Here is a 26,428-nt window from a genome sequence, read left to right on the forward strand (position 1 = left end):
GATCTTGATCAGATGAGCCAATGGGCTGAAGAGTGGCCAATAGAGTTTAATTTAGAAAACTGTGAGGTGCTGCATTTTGGGAAAGCAAATCTGAGCAGGACTTATACATTTCATGCTAAGGTCCAAGGGAGTGTTGCTAAACAAGGAGATCTTGGAGTGCAGGTTCATAGCTCCTTGAAAGTAGAGTTGCAGGTAGATAGGATAGTGAAGAAGGCGTTTGGTATGTTTTCCTTTATTGGTCAGAGCATTGAGTATAGAACTTGGTGCTCATGTTGTGGCTGTAGAGGACATTGGTTAGGCCACTTTTGGAATATTGCATTCAATTTTGGTCTCCTTCCTATTGGAAGGATGTTGTGAAACTTGAAAAGGTTCAGAAAAGATTTACAAGGATGTTCCCAGGGTTGGAGGATCTGAGCTATAGGGAGAGGCTGAATAGGCTGGGGCTGTTTTCCCTGGAGTGTCGATGACTGAGGGGTGACCTTATAGAGGTTTACAAAATCATGGGTAAGATAAGTAGACAAGGTCTTCCCTGGGGTGGGGCTGTCCAGAACTAGACGGCATAGGTTTAGGGTGAGAGGGGGAAGATATAAAAGGGATCTAAGGGCTAACTTTTTCACACAGGGTGGTGTGTGTATGGAATAAGCTGCCAGACAAGTGGTGGAGGCTGGTACAATTGCAACATTTAAAAGACATCTGAATGGGTATATGAATAGGAAGGGTTTAGAGGGATATGGGCCAAGTGCTGGCAAATGGGACTAGATTGGGTTGGGATATCTGGTTGGCATGGACAAGATAGACTGAAGGGTCTGTTTCCATGCTGTACACCTCTATGACTCTATGACTCTAAGCGTATAAGTCCTGCCCTGATTTGCCTTTCTAAAATGCAACACCTCACGTTTATCTAAATTATACCCTTTCTGCCACTCCTCGGCCCATTGGCCTATCTAATCAAGATCCTGTTGTAATCTGAGGTAACCTTCTTCACTGTCCACTACACCTCCAATTCTGGTGTCATCTGCAAACTTACTAACCATACCTCCTATGTTCGCATCCAAATCATTTATACAAATTACAAAAGGCTGTACATCCAGCTCTGATCCTTATGGCACTCCACTGGTCACAGGTCTCCAGTCTGAAAGGCAACCCTCCACCACCAACCTGTCTTCCACCTTCAAGCCAAAATGTATCAAAATGGCTAGTTTTCCCTGTATTCTAAATGATCTAACCAGTCTACCATGAGGAACCTCATCAGAGCGAAAGCATTTGTGTACAGGAATGAGGATGTCTTACTGCAATTATACAGGTCTTTAGTGAGGTCACGCCTGGAATATTATGGGCAGTTTTGGTGTCCTTATCTGAGAAAGAATATCCTATAATAAAGGAATGCCATAAAGGTTTATCAAGTTGCTTCCTGGGATGACAGGATTGACATGTGAGGATAGATTGAATTGCTTAGGATTTATTCACTGGAATTTGGAAGAATGAGGGGTATCTCATATAAACATATAAAATTCTAACAGGTATAGACAGGTTAGTTGCAGGAAAGATGTTCCTGATGGTGGGGGAGTCCAGAACCAGGGTTCATGGTTTAAGAATAAGGAATAAACCTTTTAAGAATGAGCAGAGGAGAAATTTCCTCACCCAGAGAGTGATAAGCCTGTGGAATTCACTACCACAGAGAGTGGTTGAGGCCAAAATACACATGTTTTCAAGGAGGAGGTAGTTGTAATTCTTGCAGCTGAAGGAATTAAAGGATATTGGGAGAGTGTGGGATTAGGGTATTGAGTTCAATGATCAGCCATAATCATGGCTCCTCATAAACAAATGACCTCCTCCTGCACCTATGTTCAACGTTACAATGAATCTGTGAAATGATGACTTGGAGGAAGGAATTGAATGTAGTGTTTGCATTCAGTCTTACTGCAACCGTACAAAGTGCTGGTGAGGCCACATCTGGAGTATTGTCAGCAGATTTGGTCCCCTTATTTCAGGAAAGATATTACTTTATTAGAGGCAGTTCAGAGAAGATTCAATACGAAGATTCCTGATATGGAGGTAGTATCTTATAAGCTAAGACTAAATAGATTGGGACTCTATTCACTGGAGTTTAGAAGAATGAGAGGTAATCTCATTAAAAAAAAACAGGATTCTTCTGGGTCAGTGCAAACAGCATGTTTTCCCTCATAGGAGAGTTGAGGACTAGAGAGCATAATCTCAGAATAAAGAAGGAGGGGGGGGGTTGCCAATTTAAGACTGAAATGAGGTATTTGTTTTTATATACGCTGTTAGGACATGGCCGACACAGGCTGGCTAACATTTATTGCATGCCCCTAGTTGTCCTTGAGAAGGTGTTGGTGAGTTACTTCTTTAAGCTGCTGCAGTCCAAGGGCTATAGGTAGATATACAATGCCATTAGTGAGGGAACTTCAGAATTTTGACACAGCGGCAGTGAAGGAACAGTGATAGAGTTCCAAGTCAGGAGGAGACTTGCAGCTGGTGGCATTCCCATGTATAGCTGCCATAGAGTCATAGAGATGTACAGCATGGAAACAGACCCTTCGGTTCAACCCGTCCATGCTGACCAGATATCCCAACCCAATCTAGTCCCACCTGCCAGCACCCAGCCCATATCCCTCCAAACCCTTCCTATTCATATACCCATCCAAATGCCTCTTAAATGTTGCAATTGTACCAGCCTCCATGACATCCTCTGGCAGCTCATTCCATACACGTACCACCATCTGTGTGAAAAAGTTGCCCTTTAGGTCTCTTTTTTTATCTTTCCCCTTTCACCCTAAACCTATGCCCTCTAGTTCTGGAGTCCCCCATCCCAGGGAAAAGATCTTGTCTATTTATCCTATCTATGCCCCTCATGATTTATTAACCTCTATAAGGTCACCCCTCAGCCTCCGACGCTCCAGGGAAAACAGCCTCAGCCTGTTCAGCCTCTCCCTGTAGCTCAGATCCTCCAACCCTGGAAACGTCCTTGTAAATCTTTTCTGAACCTTTTCAAGTTTCACAATATCCTCCCGCTCAGAAGAAGACCAGAATTGCATGCAATATTCCAAACGTAGCTGAACAAATGTCCTGTACAGCTGCAACATGACCTCTCAACTCCTGTACTCAATACTCTGACCAATACAGCAAAGCATACCAAATGCCTCCTTCACTATCCTATCTACCTGCAACTCCACTTTCAAGGAGCTATGAACCTGCACTCCAAGGTCTCTTTGTTCAGCAACGCTCCCTCGGACCTTACCAATAGAGGATCAGTTCCACCACAGAACACACCAGATGGCCTCCTTCTTTAGAGACCACAATTTCCCTTCCCACTTGGTTAAAGATGCCCTCCAACGTATCTCGTCCACATCCCGCACCTCCGCCCTCAGACCCCACCCCTCCAACCGTAACAAGGACAGAACGCCCCTGGTGCTCACCTTCCACCCTACCAACCTTTGCATAAACCAAATCATCCGACGACATTTCCGCCACCTCCAAATGGACCCCACCACCAGGGATATATTTCCCTCCCACCCCTTTCCGCCTTCCACAAAGACCGTTCCCTCCGTGACTACCTGGTCAGGTCTACGCTCCCCTACAACTCACCCTCTCGTCCTGGCACCTTCCCCTGCCAGAATTGCAAAGCCTGTGCCCACACCTCCTCCCTCACCTCCATCCCAAGGCCCCAAAGGAACCTTCCACATCCATCAAAGTTTTACCTGTACATACGCTAATATCATTTATTGTATCTGTTGATCCAGATGCGGTCTCCTCTACATTGGGGAGACTGGACGCCTCCTAGCAGAGCGCTTTAGGGAACATCTCTAGGACCTCCGCATCAATCAACCACACCGCCCTGTGGCCCAACATTTCAACTGCCCCGCCCACTCAGCCGAGGACATGGAGGTCCTGGGCCTCCTTCACCGCCACTCCCTCACCACCCGACGCCTGGAGGAAGAACGCCTCATCTTCCACCTCAGAACACTTCAACCCCAGGGCATCAATGTGGACTTCACCAGTTTCCTCATTTCCCCTTCCCCCACCTCACCCCAGTTCCAAACTTCCAGCTCAGCACTGTCCCCATGACTTGTTCTACCTGCCTATCTTTCTTTCCACCTATCCACTCCACCCTCCTTCCTGACCTATCACCTTCATCCCCTCCCCCACTTACTTATTGTACTCTATGCTACTTTCTCCCCATCCCCACCCTCCTCTCATTTATCTCTCCACTCTTCAGGCACTCTGCCTCTTTCCTGATGAAGGGCTTTTGCCCAAAACGTCGATTTCCTTGCTCCTTGGATACTGCCTGACCTGCTGTGCTTTTCCAGCACCACTCTAATCCATTAAGTGTATAAGTCCTGCTAAGATTTGCTTTCCCAAAATGCAGCACATTTATCTAAATTAAACTCCAAATGCCATTTCTCAGCCCAGTGGCCCATCTGATAAAGATCCCGTTGTAATCTGAGGTAACCTTCTTCACTGTTCACTACACCTCCAATTTTGGTGTCATCTGCAAACTTACTAACTATACCTCTTATGCTCGCATCTAAATCATTTATATAAATGACGTGGCAGTGCAGATGGCGGTCATTTGACCTATCATGTCAGTACTGCCTCTCCAAATCTCCATTATGACTTGGTGCCATTCTCCCACTTTACCCTGTATCCTGGCACATTACTTAAACAGAAACAAGGCCTGAAATGAATCTGCCTCCAGCACACTTCCAGGCAGTGCAGTCCAAACCTCAATCACTTGTCAGTAACTGATTGTTACTCTCTTCCATTGATTAGTTAATTCTGAACTGCAATAAAACAGTGGTGTTAAAATGATTATCACATACTATTGAATCAATATTTCGCAATCGCTATTTACGGTGATCTTATGGACTTAATACTTAAATCATAATTTCCAAAAATGAATTGCACTTGGTGTATTATTTTTTAATTGAACTGGGGTCTACTCTCTTTCTGTGTCATATTTCTAGATCACAAGAACCTTTTCTTTGTCAGATTTTGTATGCTTTCTTTCTCACCTGTCACTATTTACATCCCCAAACTCACTTTTTGTTTTATGCACTTCCCTGAAGCTTTTATCAGTTAATCATGTCTGCCCTTCTCTAACACCTCAAACCTTGATTTGGAGGTGCCAGTGTGGACTGGGGTGGACAAAGTTAAAAATCACACAAGACCAGGTTACAGTCCAACAGGTTTATTTGGAAGCACTATCTTTTGGAGCACTGCTCCTTCATCTGGTAGTTGTGGAGCATAAGATCGTAAAACACAGAATTTATACCAAAACTTTACAGTGTGATGCAACTGAAAAGATAAAGTGAAAAGGACCTGGATTGTTTGTTAAGTCTCTCATCTTTTAGAATGACCATGTTGGTTTCAGTTCTTTCACATGTAAATTCCAGAACTTTTTTTAAAGTTATTTTCTCAAATGAACATTAACAAAGGATGTCGACTCAGATAATGCATTGAAGGTGTGAGGAAATGTGTAGAAGTAACAGGGTTGTTGTCATGGGTGACTTTAACTCCCCTAATATTGATTAGAACCTATTTAGTTCAAACAGTTTTGAACTACGCAACAATGTAGACCGGCTGAGCAGAGGCTGATAGCCAAGTTCAACCGGGATCTTGTGTTCATGTCACACTACAGGTGACCCCATTACACTATACTCTCTCTCTTCCTTCCTCTCTGTCTTATATGCGCGCGCACACACACACACACAATTTTGCATTTGCAGAATTCTATTTGCAGATACATCCTATTTTGCTCAAAAAGCGTACAATCTGCAGGCAGTCAATCCATGTAATATTTAATTCCTACTTTGGAAATAGAACCAGTCTGAATCAAGATTGGGACATAGACAAATTCTACCTATACACCTTTAAAGCATTGTCTGAGCTAAGATGTCACCTTTTTTGTTATAAAACCTTAAGTTATCTTGAGAATGTGACTTAAAAGAAGTTCCTTCTCAAGGATGAGAGACTTAACAGCAATCTAGGTTTGTTCAGTATATCATTTCAGTTGCATGACACTGTAATCTTTTCCTATAAATTCTGTGTCTTATGGTCCTGCTCCACAGTTTCCTGATGACGGGGCAGCACCCTGAAAACTAGTTCTTCCAAATAAACCTGTTATACTATAATCTGGTGTTGTGTGATTATTAATTTTATCCACCCCAGTCCCATACTGGCTCCTCCACATCACACTTAACGGTAGCATCCTGGGGAGTATTGCTGAACAAAGAGATCTAGGGACACAGGTACATAATTCCTTGAAGGTGGAGTTTCAGGTAGACAGGATGGTGAAGAAGGGGTTTAGTATGCTTGCCTCTATTGGTGAGTGCATTGAGTATAGGAGTTGGGAGGTCATCCTGCAGCTGTACAGGACATTGGTTAGACCATTTTTAAAATAGTGCATTTGATTCTGGTCTCCCTACTCACGGAAAGATGTTATTAATGTGAAAGTGTTCAGAAATAATTTACAAGAATGTTGCCGGAATTGGAGGGTTTGGGCTGTAGGGAGAGGTTGAATAGGCTGGGGCTTTTTTCTCCTGGAGAGTCGGAAGCTGAGGGGTGATCTTATAGATGTTTATAAAATTAGAAAGGGCATGGATAGGGTGAATAGCCAAGGTCTTTTCCCCAGGGTAGGGGAGTCCAAAACTAGAGGGCATAGGTTTAAGTTGAGAGGGGAAGGATTTAAAAGAGACCTGAGGGGCAACATTTTCATGCAGAAGGTGATGCATAACTAGAACGGATTGCAAAAGGAAATGGTAGAGGCTGGTACAATTACAATATCTCGATTGGTACATGAATAGAAAGGGTTTAGGGAGATATGGGCCAAATGCTGGGAAATAGGATTAGATTAATTCAGGATAGCTGGTTGGCATGGTAAGTTGTACTGAAGGGTCTATTTCTGTACTGTAGAACCCTGACTCTATTTACCATCCTTTGCCCCATTATCTTTTAATACTCTTGGTTAATAAAGACTTATCAATTTCAGATTGAAAAACTAACATTGGTTAATCAGCTCAGAAGAAAGTTCCAAAGGCCTGCTGTTTGTGTGTACATGTGTTTCCTAATCTCACTCTTAATTTTGCAAATATGGTCTCAAGTTCCCGACTGCCCAACAGCAGAAAAAGTATCTGTCTACTCTTTCTATTACCCCTAATATCTTGAAAACTTTGATTAAATCACCCCTTACCTTTATATATTCTAAGGAACACAATCCCAATTTGTATGGTCTCACTATCATTCTGGTATAGGAACTGCACTTCCTCCAAAACCAAAATCCTTCCTGGGGCATGGTGCCCAGACCTACTCGCATTGCTCTAGGCGTTGCTTAACCATGGCTTTGTGTAGTTGAAGCGTGACTTTGCTCAGCATAAAACTTTGCCTGAGAAGAATGCGTATGAAGAATTTGGGAGTGGAACAATTTCACAGATGTTATCTGTTGCTCCTTCACTGATTTGAGCAGCAAGCTTCTAAAAGTAGAACAATATTTTACTTACCTAACAAGGATAATTACATTTTTGAAAATCTGAGTTATAATGCAGTTTAATGCATGCTTTAACAAAACTATAATTTATCAGATATCTTTAGAACATCTTTTTTTCAGTTCATGCTGAAATTTTAACTAATGAATGAAATATGTGAGGATTGTGGCCCTGGATATGGAGAGATTTCAGGTCAGATGGAAGTGGTGGGGAGAAGGGTGTTTTATCAGGTGTTGAATGGCAACTGAATGTGTTGGGGCCTGGTAGGAGAGGAGTTTTTTTTGGGTCTTGAGGTGAGCAAGGTAGGATGTTGTGTCAGCTCCCAGAGGTGATGTAACTATTGTGTCCTGGGGAGAGTGGGGATTATCTGATTGCAGGTGAGAGAGAGGGAACTGTGCCAAGTTCTGAGAGAGATTGGCTGTTTTGGGTTCTGGGTGGAGAGTGGAATGTCCTGCTGGGGAGATGGGACTTTGGGTCCTTGGTGGAGTCAGGACTTTGTCAGCTCCTGGGCGGAGAGGGAGGATGTCAGGTACTGGAAGGAATGGGATGTTTCGGTTGTCAAGCAGAGAAGGGGCAATAGGTCCTGAAGTGAGAAGTTTGTTGGGTCAGATTCAGGGCTGTAAGGTGTTTTGGAAAGTCATAGTTTCGGATGTGTGTTGTAGGTTTGGGAAGTGGTCAGTTTAATAGTTAGATTAGAATTTTTAATAGTCTTAACTTATCCTGAGTAACCATTTACTTAACTGCAATGGAACTCTCCAAATTAATTTCTGGGCTGTTTGCTCAGAGTCTGCTATATCAGGGGTTCTGCAGTGTCTCTATGCACACTCCCGTGTACACTGCACAAGTGATGATCTGAGCCAACGGTATGTTGACCTTTAATGCAGGAGTTAAGTAGCAGAATAAGGAAGTCTTGCAGCATTTGTGTATTTTGTTGGTGGGACTTTTTGAGTATTGTACACTGTTTTGGTACCCAGCCTTAAGCAAGGATAGACCTCCCTTAGTGGAAATTCATCAAAGCTATGTCAGACTGATTCCTGGAATGAGGGGACTCCTCTTTGAGGAAAGACTGATTAGACTAAAAAATAAGAGGTGATTCCATTGAAAAGTAAAAGTTTTCAGAGATTTGATAATTTAGCTGCTGAGAAGGTAGTTCCATGCATGTAAAATGTAGTACTAGAGGTCACAGCGTCAGGATAAGGGATTGGTCATAAATGACTAAGATGAGGAGAAATTTCTTCACTCAAGGCATTCTGAATCTTTGGATTCTTTCCTCAGAAAGCTGCAGATACTCAGTTATTGAAAAATGAATTTAATAATTTTTGAGTGCTAAGGGTATCATGTGATATGAGGATAGTGTGCAGAACTGGAGGGAAGTTAGAAGTCCAGTCTTGATCTTATTGAAAAGTGATGTGCTGAATGACTTGCTCTTGTTCCTATTTCTAGTGTTCTTATGTTAGATTTTACACAGTCTGGACTAATACAGCAATGGATTAAATCAACTTCAACAACATTGACAAAACAGTAATGTTTCAGTATGAGATTATACTCGATGCTTTATTTTTTTCCCTTCTTGTATAGGTTGTGATTATCCATTGGGTATGGCATCTGGAAGTATAACTGATCCACAGATCACTGCATCAGACTATGCGGGTAAGTATTTTGCCACTGCTACTTTCAACAATCCAACTTGCTTTTAAAACATGTGAAAATGGGAGCACACGTTAATACCGTGGATTAACAAAATGTTATTCAAGCCCTCTGTGTGACTTGGATCCAGTTCAAACTGATAGGAAAACCTTATTTTTCCAATGTTCATCATAAGCAAAAACATTTTGGGCAATTTTGCATCAGAGTCTAGACAATGTGGCTTCTCAGCATAAAAACAAACATGATCTTGTACTAATTCTCATTTAGAAAAGTGAGAAGTGTGGCTGTTGTGGGAAATGGTAAGTCTCACACTGGATAACCACAGAATGATTTTTGTTTGATACATTGCAGCCTTACTTAATAAGCCATTATAATTATTAAAATCCTATGGCCTTTCAAAGCATTATTGCACCCCACTACCTCTCCCCCACCTTGGCATCTGCAGATTCCACTATGAGGAGATGTACGTGGCTGACCTCAGTGGTAGTTATCATCTTTGTTCTGTGTTCTGTTATAGTGGTTCTCAAATATTCATTATTGAAGAGCCCCTTTTCTAATGGAGTTCTAATCACCGACATCCATTTAAATCATATTACTATATAATGTTTATAATATGAAATTTCTTTTTGTAAAGAGTGTTTTTTTATACAAGTGCTATGTTCCATAGATCAGAAAGATGTGTGCTGAGGCTGTAAGCTTTGGAGGAACCATGAGAGAAGCAGAGCCGGGAGTGAGCAGGAACATGTTGAGGGCGGTGATGTTTTGTTTTGGGAGAGAGAATTGGATTGGGTTGGGAGCAGGACAGAGCACAACTTTGTCACTCTTTTGCTTACCCATAGCCATGGCACATTCTCATTTTGCCAATTCTTTGGAAAGTCTGACAAGGATTGCCTGGATGCAAGTTTGTGAATTGCTGTTTTATAGAGAAACATCCTTATTGCCTTGATTCTGGTATTGTCCATTTGAAGGTCCCTAAATTTCCAAAATCACATGAACACTCAAAAATGGTTGTCAGAATGAACTGAGAAACTGCAAGGACTGAGATTTTATTGAGATCAGACCATCCTAAATTTAAACACTCACATACAATACAATGCCTCCTAATCTTGATTGTTTTCAATTACTGAATTTTTTGATATCTGGAAAACCATGGAAGAAATAGTTCATTTAAGTCCTTGTTAAAATCGTGGTTGACTCTGAGATGCGCTCTATAATTGCCTAGTCAGTCAGTCAAGAAGATTGCTCCTCTCCTTGAAGGCAATTAATGATGGAAAATAAACATTGGCCTTGCCGAGGACATCAACCTCCAGGGATATATATATAGTTGTAGACAGTGCCTTTTTAAGATGTGATATGGCTAACCCTCCAAAAGTAATCTTTTATACACAGATGACTATTAGATGTGGAAGTGGTCTGACTTGCCCCCAAACCAACTATTTGGGATTTAAAATTCCCCCTTTTTTTAAGAGCAGTGTTGTAAACATCTTCACAATTTAAATTGAACTTAGAAATTGCACCATTATCTTGCCAGGAACCTTTAAAGTGTCACGTATGCAGAAGTTATTGACTGGTGTAATAACCAGGGGGTATTACACTCTTTAGTAAACCTTTGGTGAATCAGAGTTGACTTACTAATTAATTAGCGCCCTATTCAACAGCACTATAAATTGACATTCATAAAATGGAGGCTGTTATTTTCTTTAGTGAATTCAAATTGATTCACCAGAGTTATTCTAGTTAGAGCAAGTGAGATAGCTCTGCACATCACTGGCATCAACTTGACTATGTGGAAATTGCCTAGATATGTTCTGTACACAAAAAAATCCATCTCAACCAATTGTTTCCCTGTTAGTCTACTCTTAATCATCAGTAAAGTGATGGAAGGGACCATTGACAGTGCAATCAAGTAGCAATCACAGAGAAATAACCTGTTCACTGACCATCAACTTGGGTTCCACCAGGGGCACTCAGTTCCTGATCTCTTTACAGCATTGGTCCAAATATGGACAAGACAGCCGAATTCTAGGGATGAAGAGGGAGTGATTGCCCTTGACTTCAAGGTGGCATTTGACTGACTGTGGCAACGAAGGAGCCCTAGCAAAGCTAGAATGAATCAAAGTTGGTGGAAAATTCTTCTTTTATTGGAGTCATACTCAGCACAAAAGAAGATGGTTGTGGTTGTTAGATGTCAATCATCTTAGCCCCAGGACATCTCTGTCGTAGTTCCTCAACATAGGGTTCGAGGCCCAACTTCTTCATCAATGTCTAGCCTTGGGCTGACAAGTAGCAAGCAACATTCATACCACACAAATACCAGGCAGTGACCATTTCTAGCAAGAGGGAATCTAATCATTACTTCACATTCAATGACAGTATGATTACTGAATAGGCTAGGAATCCTACAGTAAGTTAGTTATCTCTTGACTTTCCAAAGTCAGTCCATCATCTAGAAGGCACAAGTGAGGAATGTGATGGAATACTCCTTACTTGCCTGGATGAGTGAAGCTTCTACATCTTCCAAGAAGCCTGATACCCTACAGGACAAAGCAGCCTGCCTGTTTGGCACTCCACATACTACATTCAACAAACTCCTCACCATGACTGCAGAAGAAGCAGTATGTACAACCTCCAACATACACTGGAGTAATTCACCAAGGTTCCTCCTTTCAAACTCATTCAAAAGGGCAAGGCATGGAAACACCACCACATGCAAAGTCCCCTCCAAGCTACTCATCATCCTGACTTGGAACTCGATTGCTGTTCCTTCATAGTCACTGGGTAAAAATCCTGGAACTCCAAGTGTTTCCATATCTCAAAGACTGCAGTGGTTCAAGATAGCAGTTTACCACCTCCCTCTCCAGGACAATTAGAAAGGGCAATAAATACCCTAGTCACATCTTACTAATGAATAAAAATAATTAAATAACAAAATACGCGCTTTGATATTGGGCAGCTTAGGCAAGTGTTAATGGTTTGCATTTTATAAAAAGAAATTGCATTTTGTATGAATACTGCCTGGAGGAAAATTCCAGAAAGAAATATAACTTGGTGTAAGATATTAAAGGGTAATAATTCTCAATGAAACTCAAACTCCTTTGTGTGTTTTCCAGATGACTTTTCCTTGGGTTCCATTATGTATTTAGGAGTATCTGTGAAAGTAGCACTTGTGCAGTTAGCACCAGAGACCATCATGGTATGAGTTCAATGGGAAAAATTGGACTAAAGCAACAGGCCTATTTTGCACGTAGTCTAGCAACTAGCTTGCCTTTTCTGAGTGTATGAAGCACTATATTTGTTAACATATATAGTGCAAGAGTTTAGCTATAAAAATGGCTCAACAGTGAGACATTTATTGTCATATTATTAAAAATCATAATTTTATAAGCAATTAACTGTGATTTAGATTAATTGCTCAAACAAGGCAGCACTGACTCAACACAGCAGACTTAATAATCAACACTGCTGTTCCTCTTCCTAGATTTACTGGTTCAGGTTTTGGAGGAAACAGGAAAACTGGGCAGAGAGGAGCTTTTACCTGTAATGGAACTGACTGCCCTTCTATTGATTTAAACAGATGGAAAGTTTAGTGGGCTTTCTTGATCCCTTGATACTGATCAATATTGCAGACACAAAACAGCAAAATATTTCTCTTTACAAATGCTGACTAAATGACTGTTTGTTCTGTTACCTTGAATTCACCAGCGCTTGCAGTTTTTCTTTACATTTTGTTGTATTATTTTCCTTCCTTCTTAGATGACTGGATGCCACATCTAGCACGATTACATAACAGCGACATGATCAATGCCTGGAGTGCTCATATGCACACCCATAAGAAGCTTTGGATTCAAGTATGTCTTAATTGTTGCAAATGACAATTTCATCATTTCTTAAGGAACTAATCATGAAGTTACCATAAGAGGGGACATGTTCAAATGTTTAATCATAATCACACTTTTGGAAATAAATGACTATCAAAACAAATAACTTTGAAAAACATAGAAAAGATAATTTGGTTTCAGGCATTTGCTTCTTCAAAGTATGTGGAACACACTGACCAGTCTGTCTGAATTCTCAATATGTGTATTATGCACTAATACATCAAATGAATTCTATATCCAAGATGTTTAATTTTAAATTTTCACTTATTCATTTATTACAGATAATTTTCACTGGCATGTAGCTTTACAGTTCATATACACAATATAACTAAATAAGTAGATGAATGAGTGGAACTCTTAGTTCTGAATACCAAGGGAGCAGCCTTTTTGTAGATCAATCTGCAGGGGAAGTGGTGGCCTAGTGGTCTCATTACTGGACCATTAATCCAGAGATCTAGGTAATATTCTGGGGACCTGTGTTTGAATCCTGCCATGGCAGATGGTGGCATTTGAATTCAATAAAAGAAATTTGGAATTAATTGTCTAATAGAGACCATGAAACCATTCCCAATTATTTGGAAAAGTCCATCGGCTGTACTAATGTCCTTTAGGGAAAGAAATCTGTCATCCTTACCTGGTCCGACCTAAAAGTAATTCCAGCTTCACAGCAACGCGGTTGACTCTGAACAATTAGGGGTGGGCATTACATTCTAGTCAACCAGCAATGGCCACATCTCATGAATGAATAAAAAAAATTAATATGACTAAAATACTGCTCCAAAGCACAAATGCAGACAAGCAAAATATATTTTTTTACAATCATCTGCACTATTTGGTGTGACCTCTCTCAGCAGATACCAACCTGTAGATTCAAGCTGTGACTGTTACTCAAGTTATAAATTAGTATTGTTCAGTCTCCTTTTCATTTTCTTTAGTACTGAGCTGTCAAACCATAAGCTCCAGCAAGTGGGCCGTCTTACAGTGGAACTATTGGTCTCCAGTAACACAGGAAAGACCATATTCTGCAGAATATATTAGCACCTCGGTCAATACCAACCCCTATCAGATCCAACTGCCATAATTAGGCACTAGATGGGTTTTCACAAACAGTTTTATAATCTAGTGCTTTTTAAAACTACTGCCAAAGAAGGATCTTGCATGCACCAAATCCAGATTGACTAAATGTGCTGGGAGCTGTATGTAATCCTCTTTAGTGAAATTCTACTTTAAGATGTAAGGGTGTAAATTTAATATTTTGGAGACCCAACTTTAGAGAATAAACATACATCGTGAAAATTTGAGATGTGAAGATCATCTTGACCTGCATAGTTTTCTGTCCGTGGGAAAGTATGTGGAACACACTGACCAGTCTGTCTGAATTCTCAATATGTGTATTATGCACTAATTCATCAAATGAATTCTATCTCCAAGATGTTTAATTTTAAATTTTCACTTATTCATTTATTACAGATAATTTTCACTGGCATGTAGCTTTACAGTTCATATACACAATATAACTAAATAAGTAGATGAATGAGTGGAACTCTTAGTTCTGAATACCAAGGGAGCAGATTTATTGACAATTATCAATAAATTGTGGAAGATTCTGTTAATATTTCTATGACTGTTCTCATTTTAGGTTCTAATACCAAAGAATGGAAGACATATGAATCTGGTCTGATTCAGATTTACTGATAAATAGTCATTTTTCTCATGTTATTTAGTTAATTTATGACCATTCTTATGTCACAGGTTGATCTGGAAAGGCCAATGGTGATCACTGAGATTGCCACCCAAGGAGCCAGTGCAATGTTTGTGCAAAATTACATTCAAGCCTTTTTCATTGAATACAGTGCAGATGGGAAAAATTGGAAGTATTACAATGGAAAAAGCAGAAGCTACAAACAAGTGAGTGTATATCATGATGTCTGAATAACTATCATACCAAAAGCTGTCTACCGGCTTTGTCTGTTTCCTGAGGGATGGGCTGTTAGTGATATCAATTTCTATAAGATACAAACTTGTCTGTCAATGTATTTACTGATAAACATTTCAGATAGAACATTGTTTTCCTTATGAAATAATATTTTGCACTTGGGTATTTTTTTCCTAATATCTGCATGCTTTCTTGCCTCTACCTTGTAAGCCATCTTTTATCCAAATACTTGCCAACAATAGGATGTGGCCTTATGTGGCCTCAGGTTATCCACTTCAGTCATGCAATCATAGAAAGAAGTAAAAAGATAAATTTAAGAAAAAAAGAACAGACAGTAATTACCATCAAACATAAAAGGTTGATTATCAAATATAAAAGGTATCTGCCTAAAGACAAATTACATGACAGTATAGGTGACTGCAATGTGGGGTGAAAAAGAGGCTGAAGTGTGCAGAGTTCAAGATTATGAAGAAATTTGACAGAACTAATCCAGAAAAATTGTTCAGTTTGGGAGGGAAGACAAGTTTAAAAATTTGCCGTAAGAGCAGAAATCTGGCTAAACTTTTTTACCCAAGGAACAAGTTACATCAACATCGAAAACCATCAAAGGTTGACAACAGACTTAAGCATAGATCTACAACATCCAGGTCCAGATAGTCCAATTGCCAAATAGTCACTGGAATTCTACCCCCTACCTCTCCCACCAGCCTGAACCCCCACCAGATCATACATGCCTGTGACCCTCAACAACCATCTGGCCTGGACACCTTCCACCCCTCCATGCAACCAATACAAGTACCATCCCACAACCTGATCTCAACCATCCTTAACACTCCATCACTTACCTGGCACTTGGAGCCCTATCGAACTGGCACCCTTCTCACCTGGAACACTACCTACTGTACCCCTCCTCATACCTAGCTGACACTCTGCCAAACAGGTATCATCACCCCTTAATCAACTGTCACCCTAATCCCCACACTTGTATGTCAGCGTGGTTGGTTGTACTGGTGGACATTAAAATAATAGAATATGGTCTAGTGACTGCTATAAAAGGCAGTAGTTTGAAAACCCATTACCAGATTATCATTCAGTGTATGTCAGTGTGGTTGGTTGTGCTGGTGGACATTAAAATAATAGAGTATGGTCTAGTGACTGCTATAAAAGGCAGTAGTTTGAAAACCCATTCCCAGACTATCATTCACTATGGAGGAACTTTTTTATACATTGCACATTTGTGAAGCCACTAGGATCTGAATTCCAGCTTGAAACTTGGAGTTGAATACGAACGGAAATAAGTGGGTGTGGAATCGCAATCTGATCTTGATGGTCACTCTTGAGAATATGTGGGCCATGGTCATGCTAAAGGTGCATTGATATAACCTCAGCTGCATGTTTACTCAACATTCCACCTATTATATAGCAGGCAATTGCTGTTATAGTTACAGAGATATTCCATAATTTCTTCAAGAAATTATAGCACATTGTTGTTGATCGCTTCAGTCTTAACTCAATAGAAATACCTTTAGTTTGTACTTCAAACATTATGATTCAAGCCTTACTTAAGAAACTTTAACACATCAATTTGCACTGTTGAAGATATCTCAGATACACCTATCTACCATTTCATATGATATCTTTTGCAGAATAGCATTTTTTTCTACCATGTCCTAGCCAACATTTATCCTTCAACTGGTATCATTGAAATAGATTAAGTTTTTATGTTGGAAAAAGAAAATTCTTTGTTATTTAAATGACCTTGGAGATTAATTGGTGATTACTCTCAACAATAGGTCAAAACTACTTACTACTTTGTCTGTGAAATGCTATGGGATGTCATGATATTATGAAAAACACTAAAAATATTTTTTGCCCTTCTGTTATTGAAAATCTTTAAAAAGAGTTGGAACATTTTAAGAAAGATTGTTGCAAAATTGCTTACATTGTGCACAGGAACATGGACACGCCGTTTACCCGTTCTTCTCCCTCAATGTTTGGAAGTATTTTTCACATTGTAACTCTTCTACCTTGTTTATTTTGACACTTTGCTTTTCTGTACACATGAATCAGCATTCTTATCACCCCTTCAGGTCTTATTCATATTTGTCTTCCACTCCACTCAAGATAGCTCTAATCCTCAGTTCATGCTGATATCATTTCCCACAAGAACTTCCCAGAAAATTCCCCTATTTGAGGGATGTTACATGTCCATTTGAGAAGAAAGACCGAGACTTGGTTTTATATCTCATTCAACAGACAGTGTCTCATACAGAGAAGCATACCTTCAATACTGCATTTAACCAGGATTTAGGGTTCAGGTCTCTGCAGTAAGACTTGAACCAACTGCCATCAGACTAAAATGAAAGGGTTCACACTCATAGCTAACCTTGTAGGATTAAATTGTAGAGAAGTGGGTAGGTGAAAATGATCAATGGAAAGCCAATTTAAGCCAATTGGCTTGTTTGCTATTCTTAAAACTTAGTGTCAATTGTGAAGTGCATGGCCAATGCTGGAGATTTGCAGGGGCAAAAGTGGCAACTGGTATTGCCCATGGATTGAGCCTCTACAGAGACAAGATGCAATGCAGGCTTGTTTCTGTGAAGGAGAAAATAAAATAGTGAGAATCCAATGAGGTTTATAGATGGTGGCATCTGAGATAAGACTCTGGTTCATTCCGAAGGTGTTCTAATCTGTTCATTTCACTAAGCATCTACTGGAGAATTATCAGAGGATTTGGAGAAACTTGGGATCAATTTAGGGAAATGTCCAAAGAAGCACTGTACAGGAGTAGAGATGGATGACCAGAACTGAAGCAAAAATACTTTTTGAAAGTGGAACATGCAAAATAGGTTGCTTCAACATGCCACCTCGTGATGCTGCCTGGCTTGCTGTGTCCTTCCAGCCTCCTGCCTATCTATTTTTAAATTCCGGTATCTGCCGGTTTTTATGTCTCATTTAACATTAATAGCTTTCCTAATTGGCATGTTCATGATCCCTATGAAAACTTGTTTAATTTTATTTTTCTGTTTATACATCTGAAGGTGTTTGAAGGAAACTCTGATGCTGCAGAAGTAAAGTTTAACAGGTTCAACCCTCCTATTATTGCAAGGTATTTAAAATTAAATCCGGTATCCTTCCAAGTCAGACCTACTCTTCGCATGGAAATATATGGCTGTGAAATAGACTGTAAGTATACGTAATTGCAAGAAATGCTTTTCCATTTTTACCCAATACTCACCATCCCCTCCAGCTGTAAAATGCCTTGTGTCAGGAATATTGGTTTAGAAACAATCTAAAACCAGGATATTTAATTTTTTAAAAATCATGTTACAGTTGCTAATTTCATTGGCAAGTAGCTTAGTGGTGACCTTTTGAGAGAAGTGCTTGCCATGATTACCTCATCATAAAAGCATACAATGACATGGTTCCAGATTTACCTATCATGCCTGTGTCTTCTGTTTGAAAGAACAATTCAATAATTCTCATTTCTCTACATACAAACATAGGCGTGTGGTAGATATTAGTTAAGAACTCATTGACAGGTTCTCAACTAGCACGTCAGGAAAGGGAGCTGATTTGATTGCTCACTGCAAACATTCACCAGTCAGTGTATGTACCAGGATTCCTACAAATTGATGTAGTACGAGATCAGACTTATTGGCTGCTTCATGATGAGGGACCTAACCATCTCATCACCACCTCACGTAAGATTGATTGCCAAATTTTCCTACATGATAATATCATACTTAATCCAATTAGCACTCAACTGTATATCACACAAACTCATGGGATAGCCTAAGGCTGACTTTTTTGGCCTTAAAAGGTGTCCAGCCTGTGGAAGAGGGAGGCATCTGAAATATCTGAGCATCAGGTGAAGATAACCATCTCACACTGCTGTTTTGTAGTAAACATACAAATGGTATTCTCCACTAACAGGATGCTGATGTTTCCAAAACGACATTGTACCTATCATGCTATTTATTGTTGTGGTGCTTGATTTTCGATTCTGGTATAGTGCTAGACATGTAGACCATCCATCCAAAAAGCTATAAGATGTAGGAGCAGTAATCTGTCATTCAGCCTTTTGAGTCTGCTCCACCATTCAATTAGATCCAATACTCCTCAACTCCACTTTCTTGCCTTTTCCAAAGAATTCTTGATGCCCTTACTGATTAAAAGTCTGACTATTCAGCCTTGACAGGAAGACTGTATCAAGCAACATTTCCCTTTGACTGACCGCAGTGAGTAGCATGCATTTGGTGCTCATCCAGAATATTGAACTCAGAATATATATAGTGTACAAAATCACATGTGATTTTGTTATTGGAAAGTGTTCAATAAATAATCCTGGATGTGCTAAAAATTACACTGAAAACCAATTAAAAATTTTAAGTCAAGTTTGCAGTGTGATTCATTGGCGCATGCTAGAGACGTTTAATCATACATGAAACCTTGTCCATTGTAGGCAAGAGGAATATGTCTTTGCAAGTCCATTGTTCAGTGAAAAAGATGTAATGCAGACAGCAAATCCTGCTGTATTTCCTATGGCAACACCCCAACCACTCAGATTTGTCTCAGCTGGTTTGAATTTAATCCGTTAATGATGATAATTAAGTTTCTGCTGCATCTCCATGCAAATCAATCAGCACCCTTTCATCACATCACATAAATTGCTGCTTCATTTCCAAGTCAGTTTTCTTGCATTTCACTCCTGATGAGTGCAAGACAAAAGTCTTTGACTTCATAAATATTCTAACTCTGGCTGTTCATCACTCCATTGATTTAAAGCAATGTTTTCTCCACCTTATGTTTGTAGGATGTATAGATGGACAATGAGAGGATATTTAGTGTAAACAGCCATTGTGGTTTGGTCTCTTAGAGGTTATTCTCACTTATCTGCTATCAGTCCCTGTTTATAACATTTAAGAAAACTAGAAAGTTAGGTAAATATGGAGGGGTAGCACTATTTACAAGAATGGTATTTGTGAAATAGTTAGAGATAACCTCGGTTCAGGAGATCAGGAAGCAGAATCTGTTTTGGTGGAAATAGTAGAGGAAATAAATCACTAGTGGGAGCGGTCTACAAGCCTCCTATCAGTAACCACAATGTAGGACAAAATATGAAAGAAACATTGCAGTTCATGACATTGTTTCTCTTGCTATTTGAATGACTACCACTGGAAATCTTGGACTTCAGCTATCAAATCCCCAAAATTATGAAAAGTAACAAATAATATTATTTTAGTCATACTACCTTCATCAACAATTTCTATAACCTCACCAAAGAACTCTATCAAATATCTAAACACAATTTGCCTTCATCAAATCAATATCACCATCATATTTTAGCTGAGCACAATGCACATTAGCCCTGGGGACAGGACAGTATTGGGCAATACTGTCATCTCTTCACTAATTTTATTGGAAGAGGAAATTAGTATAAAACAGTGCACTGTATAGTTTTTCTATAATTAGTGATACAAAAATGGCACATTTTTAATTTAAATTCCTTGTTTCACTTACTTACACATACATATAATTACTCTTTGCCATTTTTTAGTTTGTTCACAACCTCTGGGAATGAAGAATGAAAATATTGAAGACTACCAGATAACTGCTTCATCCTATCTGAGTTCATGGTGGGGTTCTTGGAAACCATCACTTGCACGTCTGGATTTGGAAGGCAGAATTAATGCATGGAGGTCAAATGTATGCAGGACAAAAGAGCTTAAATTATCTAACAGCCTGTGATTAATTTATATTAAAATAACCTTATTATGTATTGGTTAATGAAAAACTCTTGCATTATAGCACCATTTATGACCACATCTACAGCATTTGTTGTTTTCAGTACAGATTCTAGCATCTGCAGTAATTTGTTCCGACCAGACAACTGAAAGTGCTTTATAGCTGCTTTGTAATATGGCAGCCAATTTGCAACAAGCAAGCTTCCAGAACGCAACAGTGTGATCATAAATTAGATAATGAAGGATAAGCATTGTCTAGGCCACCTAGGATAGCACCTTGTTCTTTTATGAAATGGTGCTGTGGTATAATTTACTGGTTGATTCAAGATTTGAAGCTACAATCTCTTGATTCAAAGATAAAATGTGTTACTAATTGAATCACAACTGACACGTGTGTTGATAAACTAAAGGCTTAATTTTAGAGTTGTATTATGTTCATTAACATACTCATTCACAAACATTAGCATTTGATATTAAAGCTCATTGGTGAGAATCAGCACATATTTTATGAGATCTCAGCACTGTGGTACACCTGTCACACTGCTTATACAGGGGCCCCAATTTATGAACATCTGACTTACAAGCCTGGTACTTAATGCAATCCCACATACAGGTGCATTACTATTCATTTTAAACATATGACATACAACTATTTCCTTGAGCTTACAAGCCACTATTTTGCATTGTGTTCTGACTTGTATATAAATTAACATGTGAACCAACTCAAGAACATAATCCATTTACCACCCAGGGACCACCTGTAATAATTTGGACATGCTTTGTATCTAAGGTCCGTTAAGCCGTGACAGTAACTTGCCCAGTGGCACCCAGTGGAAAAACCGATTATAAATGTCTACCCCAATTCTACAGGTTTTTCACCATACTGTTAAAAAAAAGTGTCTTTTGCAAGTTCTTAGTTCAAAGGGAGTCTGTGGTAACGTTACTGGACTAGTAATGCAGAAAGTGGGACTGCAGATGCTGGAGATCAGAGTCGAAGAGTGTGGTGCTGGAAAAGCACATCCGGTCAGGCAGCATCCAAAGAACAGAAAGTTGACGTTTCGAGCATTATCTGTTCATCAGGAATGAGGGGGAGGCCCAAGGGGGCTGAGAGATAAATGGGAGGGGGTGGGGCTGGGAGGAAGGTAGCTGGGAGTGTGATAGGTAGATGGAGGTGGGGAGTTATGGTAATAGGTCGGAACAGATAGGTGGGAAAGAAGATGGACAGGTAGGACAGATCAAGAGGGTGGTGCTGAGTTGGAGGGTTGGATCTGGGATAAGGTGAGGGGAGATGAGAAAATTAGTGAAATCAACATTGATCCCGTGTGGTTGGATGGTCCCAAGGGGGATAATGAAGCGTTCTCCCTTTAGTTTGCGGGTGGCTAGAATCTAGCGATGGAGGAGGCCCAGGACTTGCATATCCTTGGCGGAGTGGAAGGGGGTGTTGAAGTGTTCGGCCATAGCATGGTGGGGTTGTTTAGTGCGTGTCCCAAAGATGTTCTCTAAAATGTTCTGCAAGTTGGCATCCTGTCTCCCCAGTGTAGAGGAGACCACATCGGAAGCAATGGACAGAGTAGGTGACATGTGTGGAGGTGCAGGAAAATCTTTGCCGGACTTTGAAGGATCCTGTAGCGCCTTAGATGGAGGTGAGGGGGAGGTGTGGGCATGGGCTTTACACCTCCTGTGGCGATGAGGGAAGATGCCATGAGTGGAGGGTGGGTTGGTGGGGCGGCATGGACCTAACGATGGAGTCACAGAGGGAATGGTCTCTACAGAACGCAGATAGGCGTGGGGAGAGAAAAATACCTCTGGTGGTGTGGTCTGTTTGTAGGTGGCGGATATGGTGCATCAACATTGGGGAGACAGGACGCCAACTTGCGGAACATTTCAGAGAACATCTTTGGGACATGTGTACTAAACTCAATCCCCTTGGGCCTCCCTCACATTCCTGATGACAAGCTTATGCTCAAAACGTTGACTCTCCTATTCCTTGAATGCTGCCTGACAAGCTGTGCTTTTCCAGCATCACACTTTTTGACGAGTAATGCAAAAGCCCCGGCACAATGTTATGGGGGTAGGAGTTTGAATCCCATCATGGCAGGTGGTGAATTTTGAGTTAAAAATTTTGGAATTGAAAGCTAGCCTAATGGCGACTATGGAACCACAGTTGATTGTTGTAGGATTGTTAGGGAAGGAAATCTGTCACCCTTACCCTGTCTGGTCTACATGTGACTCCAGATCCACAGCATTGTGGTTTGACTCTTAATTGCCTTTTAAAAGGCCCTAGCAAGCCACTCAGTTCAAGGGCAATTAGAAGTAGGCCTACACCAGATGCTCATGTAGCCAGTGGAGTCCATATCCTATGAGCAAATAAAATGTCTGCCACAAAGTCAAATTTTTCAATACAATATATTTGTGAAGATCTCGACTGCATAAATCTTCTACACAATTCATCCTTCCAAGCTATTCTTGGTACTTTGTCAGTCTTCCCTGATGTACAAAATGACAAAGAAAAAATTCTGTTCAAACACTTTCATCATTTAGATATCCCAATCCCAAAGGAATGGATGGGGAAGGAAAATTGATACAGATCAAGCAAAATCGAACTCAATAAATGCTAGTATACATTATAAAATAAGTACTTGAGTTCTAGAATTATTCAGTATCCCTAAACAATCCTTAAAAATAACTTTATTTTTGTAACAGGAACAAAATGCAGACCAATGGCTTCAGGTTAACTTCTTGAAGAAAAAGAAGATAAGTGGCATCATTACACAAGGGGCTAGGTCCTTCACCACCACAATGTTTGTGCAGTCCTATAGCGTGCATTTTAGCAATGATGGAAAAACATGGCTACCATATACAGATCAGTTGGATGCGAGTGAGAAGGTAGGGGCATACATTGTTGAAAGCTGTAAGAAAGTAATGCATTTTTCTCAGATTTGCAGCCCAATAGTAATAATGCACATGGAATGTTTTCTTTGTAATCAAGAATACATCATATAGCACATGTGAATATGCTTGGTAATGAAAACAATAACGAGGTTCAGCTGTAAAGCTACTTACGATAAATAGATTGCTCAGTGTCTCAAATGAAAAATAGCTAAGAGTTGATAGTCTGTATTTGTGAGACTATATCAGAGTGTGAAGTAGTACCTTCAGTTTTGTAGGAATATGGACTTTCAAGAAGGTAATTTTCCATGACCTTTCCTAGACCAATTAGGAATGGGCAATTAGTACTGTCCTTTCCTGCAACAGCCACCTCCTGTGAATGAATTCAAAACTCAATAAGTAGCTGGCTTACTTTGCTGAGTTATTCTCAGGGGAAAGAATGAAAAAATAGTTACATTCATTTTGCATACAACTGATCAATGAATTACCATTGTTATCCCAAAATACTGATTTCTTCAGGATAGCTCATCTATCAGTTGAAATAAAAAAGGACTCACTTAACTTGCTTTATATTGTTGAAAATTCAAAACTGGTAATACTGAACCCTAATTAAAGTTATCAAGGTCTTTTGGTGTTGTTATAAAAAATATTGTCTTCAGTAAATTTGTATCATCAATAATCACAGGTGAGGTGCCGGAAGACTGGAGGTTGGCTAACGTGGTGCTACTGTTTAAGAAAAGTGACAAGGTTTATTGGTCAGAGTACTGAGTACAGGAGTTGGGGGGGGGGGGGTCATGTTGCAGCTGTACAGAACATTGGTTAGGCCCCTGTTGGAATATTGCATGCAATTCTGGTCTCCTTCCTATTGGAAAGATGTTGTGAAAGGGTTCTGAAAAGCTTTAAAAGGATGTTGCTAGGGTTGAAGGATTTGAGCTATAGAGAGAAGTTGATTAGGCTGGGGCTGTTTTCCCTGGAGCATCGGAAGCTGAGGGGCGACCTTATAGAGGTTTATAAATCATGAGGGCATGGATAGGATAAATGGACAAAGTCTTTTCCCTGGGGTCGGGAGTTCAGAACTAGAGGGCATAGGTTTAGGGTGAGAGGGGAAAGATATAAAAGAGACCTAAGGGGCAACTTTATCACGCAGAGAGTGGTACGTGTATGGAATGAGCTGCCAGAGAAAGTGGTAGAGGCTAGTACAATTGCAACATTTTTTGGCATCTGGGTGGGCATATGAAGGAGAAGGGTTTGGAGGAATATTGGTTGGGTGCTGGTTGGTAGGACTAGATTGGGTTGGGTGATCTGGTCAGCATGGACAAGTTGGACCGAAGAGTCTGTTTCAATAAAGCATATTCAAATGAAAACTATTATATTTAAGTTATATTGATGTACAATGAGTAAGCTATATTCGTAATGACTGCCAATATTTTACCAAAGAAATATGTAACAAATTTCTAGTTGGTAGCTGGAATTCTGAACTGGATCTTTGTACCTCATTGAAGAACTGACATCTGAGCTGGTGATGACTCTGAGATGTTGGCGGGTCAGAAAGGGATCAGTATAATTTTCAATTTTGCTTTGTATCCAGTAAATGGTGTACTCATACATTGCAAACCATGACAATCGCTGGAGAGGTGGTGTTGGCTGAGGTCCTGGAAATTGACAATTAGGAGCATCTTAATTCATTTGACAGGCTTTGTTCTATCCAAGGAAAAGAAAAATAATGTGGTTGAATATTGCGACTAAATCTCAGTGGTTTCTGTGGGAGATGGAGTGTGATGGTTAGGAGGGGACTGTAAGGTGTGGGTTGGGGGGCACATGTGGAGATGTTAACCTGCCTATTTATGGGCTAAGACTGTTTCACCATCTTCTTAATTTTTAATTGATATTATCTTTAATTTGCAGATTTTCGCAGCAAATACAGAAAATTATCGGCACAAAAGAAGCTACATTAATCCAGCTATTTTTGCCAAATATATCCGGATTATTCCAAAAACTTGGTACAATAGCATTGCACTTCGAGTTGAATTCTTCGGATGTGATTTGGAATGAAGATATCTTAGGGCATTCACAGGAGAAAGAAGAACCTTTTGTAAAAAGACTTTTTGTACTAAAGTTATGCCTTTTATGAGGCAGGCAACATTCTCTAATAATGAGAAAATGTGGATGTAAAAAAAGTAAATATTAATTAGCATTATTTTAGTTAAAATATTTTATGAATTGTCAAAATATAACCCAAACTATCAAATTGGTTAGTTAGATCTACATCATAGTCTATTGGTATTGCCAGAGGTTATTTTAAAAATTAAAGTTATATGAGATGTGTACTATCTTAGAATGTATTTATTTTCTTTAAACATCCATTATTTCTTCTATTGTTTGGAGCTTATTAGTGCTGAGTAAGGAGGAAATGGGGAAGAAGTTAGGGTAAGAAAAATTAGACAGGTCTGAAGAATCAAATGCTGGGGATATGGTGATACATGAAACTACCACTATTCCTTGCTCTAATGAGAGAATAGTCTCCTGGGGCTATGGCAAATTTATCTTTACTTATCTCAGCAAAGGTTAGGGAGTATATATTGTTTTATTTTCCTTCCAGTGAATGTGAGCATCACTGACCAGGGCAAAATTTGTTGCTAATTCCAAATTGCCCCTGACCTGAGTGCTAGACCACTTCAAAGGACAGTTAAGAATTAACAATAATGCTGTGGATCTGGAGGCACTTGGAGGCTAAACCAGATAAAGTGACATATCCCTCTCCAAAGGGGAATAGTGGGTTCGGTGGGTTTATTGTAAGAATCAATTCGAGCTTCATCATAACCATCGTTG

General features: G+C 39.9%; 1 protein-coding gene across 1 annotated transcript in view; it reads left to right on the forward strand.

The window, feature by feature from the left end:
• The window catches only part of f5 (coagulation factor V), a 118,998-nt gene extending 93,067 nt beyond the window's left edge, over positions 1-25,931 (forward strand). Inside the window, exons 19-25 of the mRNA XM_072585179.1 lie at positions 9,081-9,152; positions 12,903-12,997; positions 14,780-14,935; positions 18,005-18,149; positions 20,524-20,672; positions 23,414-23,596; positions 25,505-25,931. Of these exons, the coding sequence (XP_072441280.1) occupies positions 9,081-9,152; positions 12,903-12,997; positions 14,780-14,935; positions 18,005-18,149; positions 20,524-20,672; positions 23,414-23,596; positions 25,505-25,651 (947 nt within the window). The 3' untranslated portion in view covers positions 25,652-25,931. The remainder of the gene's footprint in view (positions 1-9,080; positions 9,153-12,902; positions 12,998-14,779; positions 14,936-18,004; positions 18,150-20,523; positions 20,673-23,413; positions 23,597-25,504) is intronic.
• The last annotated feature ends 497 nt before the right edge of the window (positions 25,932-26,428 follow it).

Source organism: Chiloscyllium punctatum, chromosome 15, assembly GCF_047496795.1.
Source record: "Chiloscyllium punctatum isolate Juve2018m chromosome 15, sChiPun1.3, whole genome shotgun sequence".
NCBI classification, from domain to species: domain Eukaryota; kingdom Metazoa; phylum Chordata; class Chondrichthyes; order Orectolobiformes; family Hemiscylliidae; genus Chiloscyllium; species Chiloscyllium punctatum.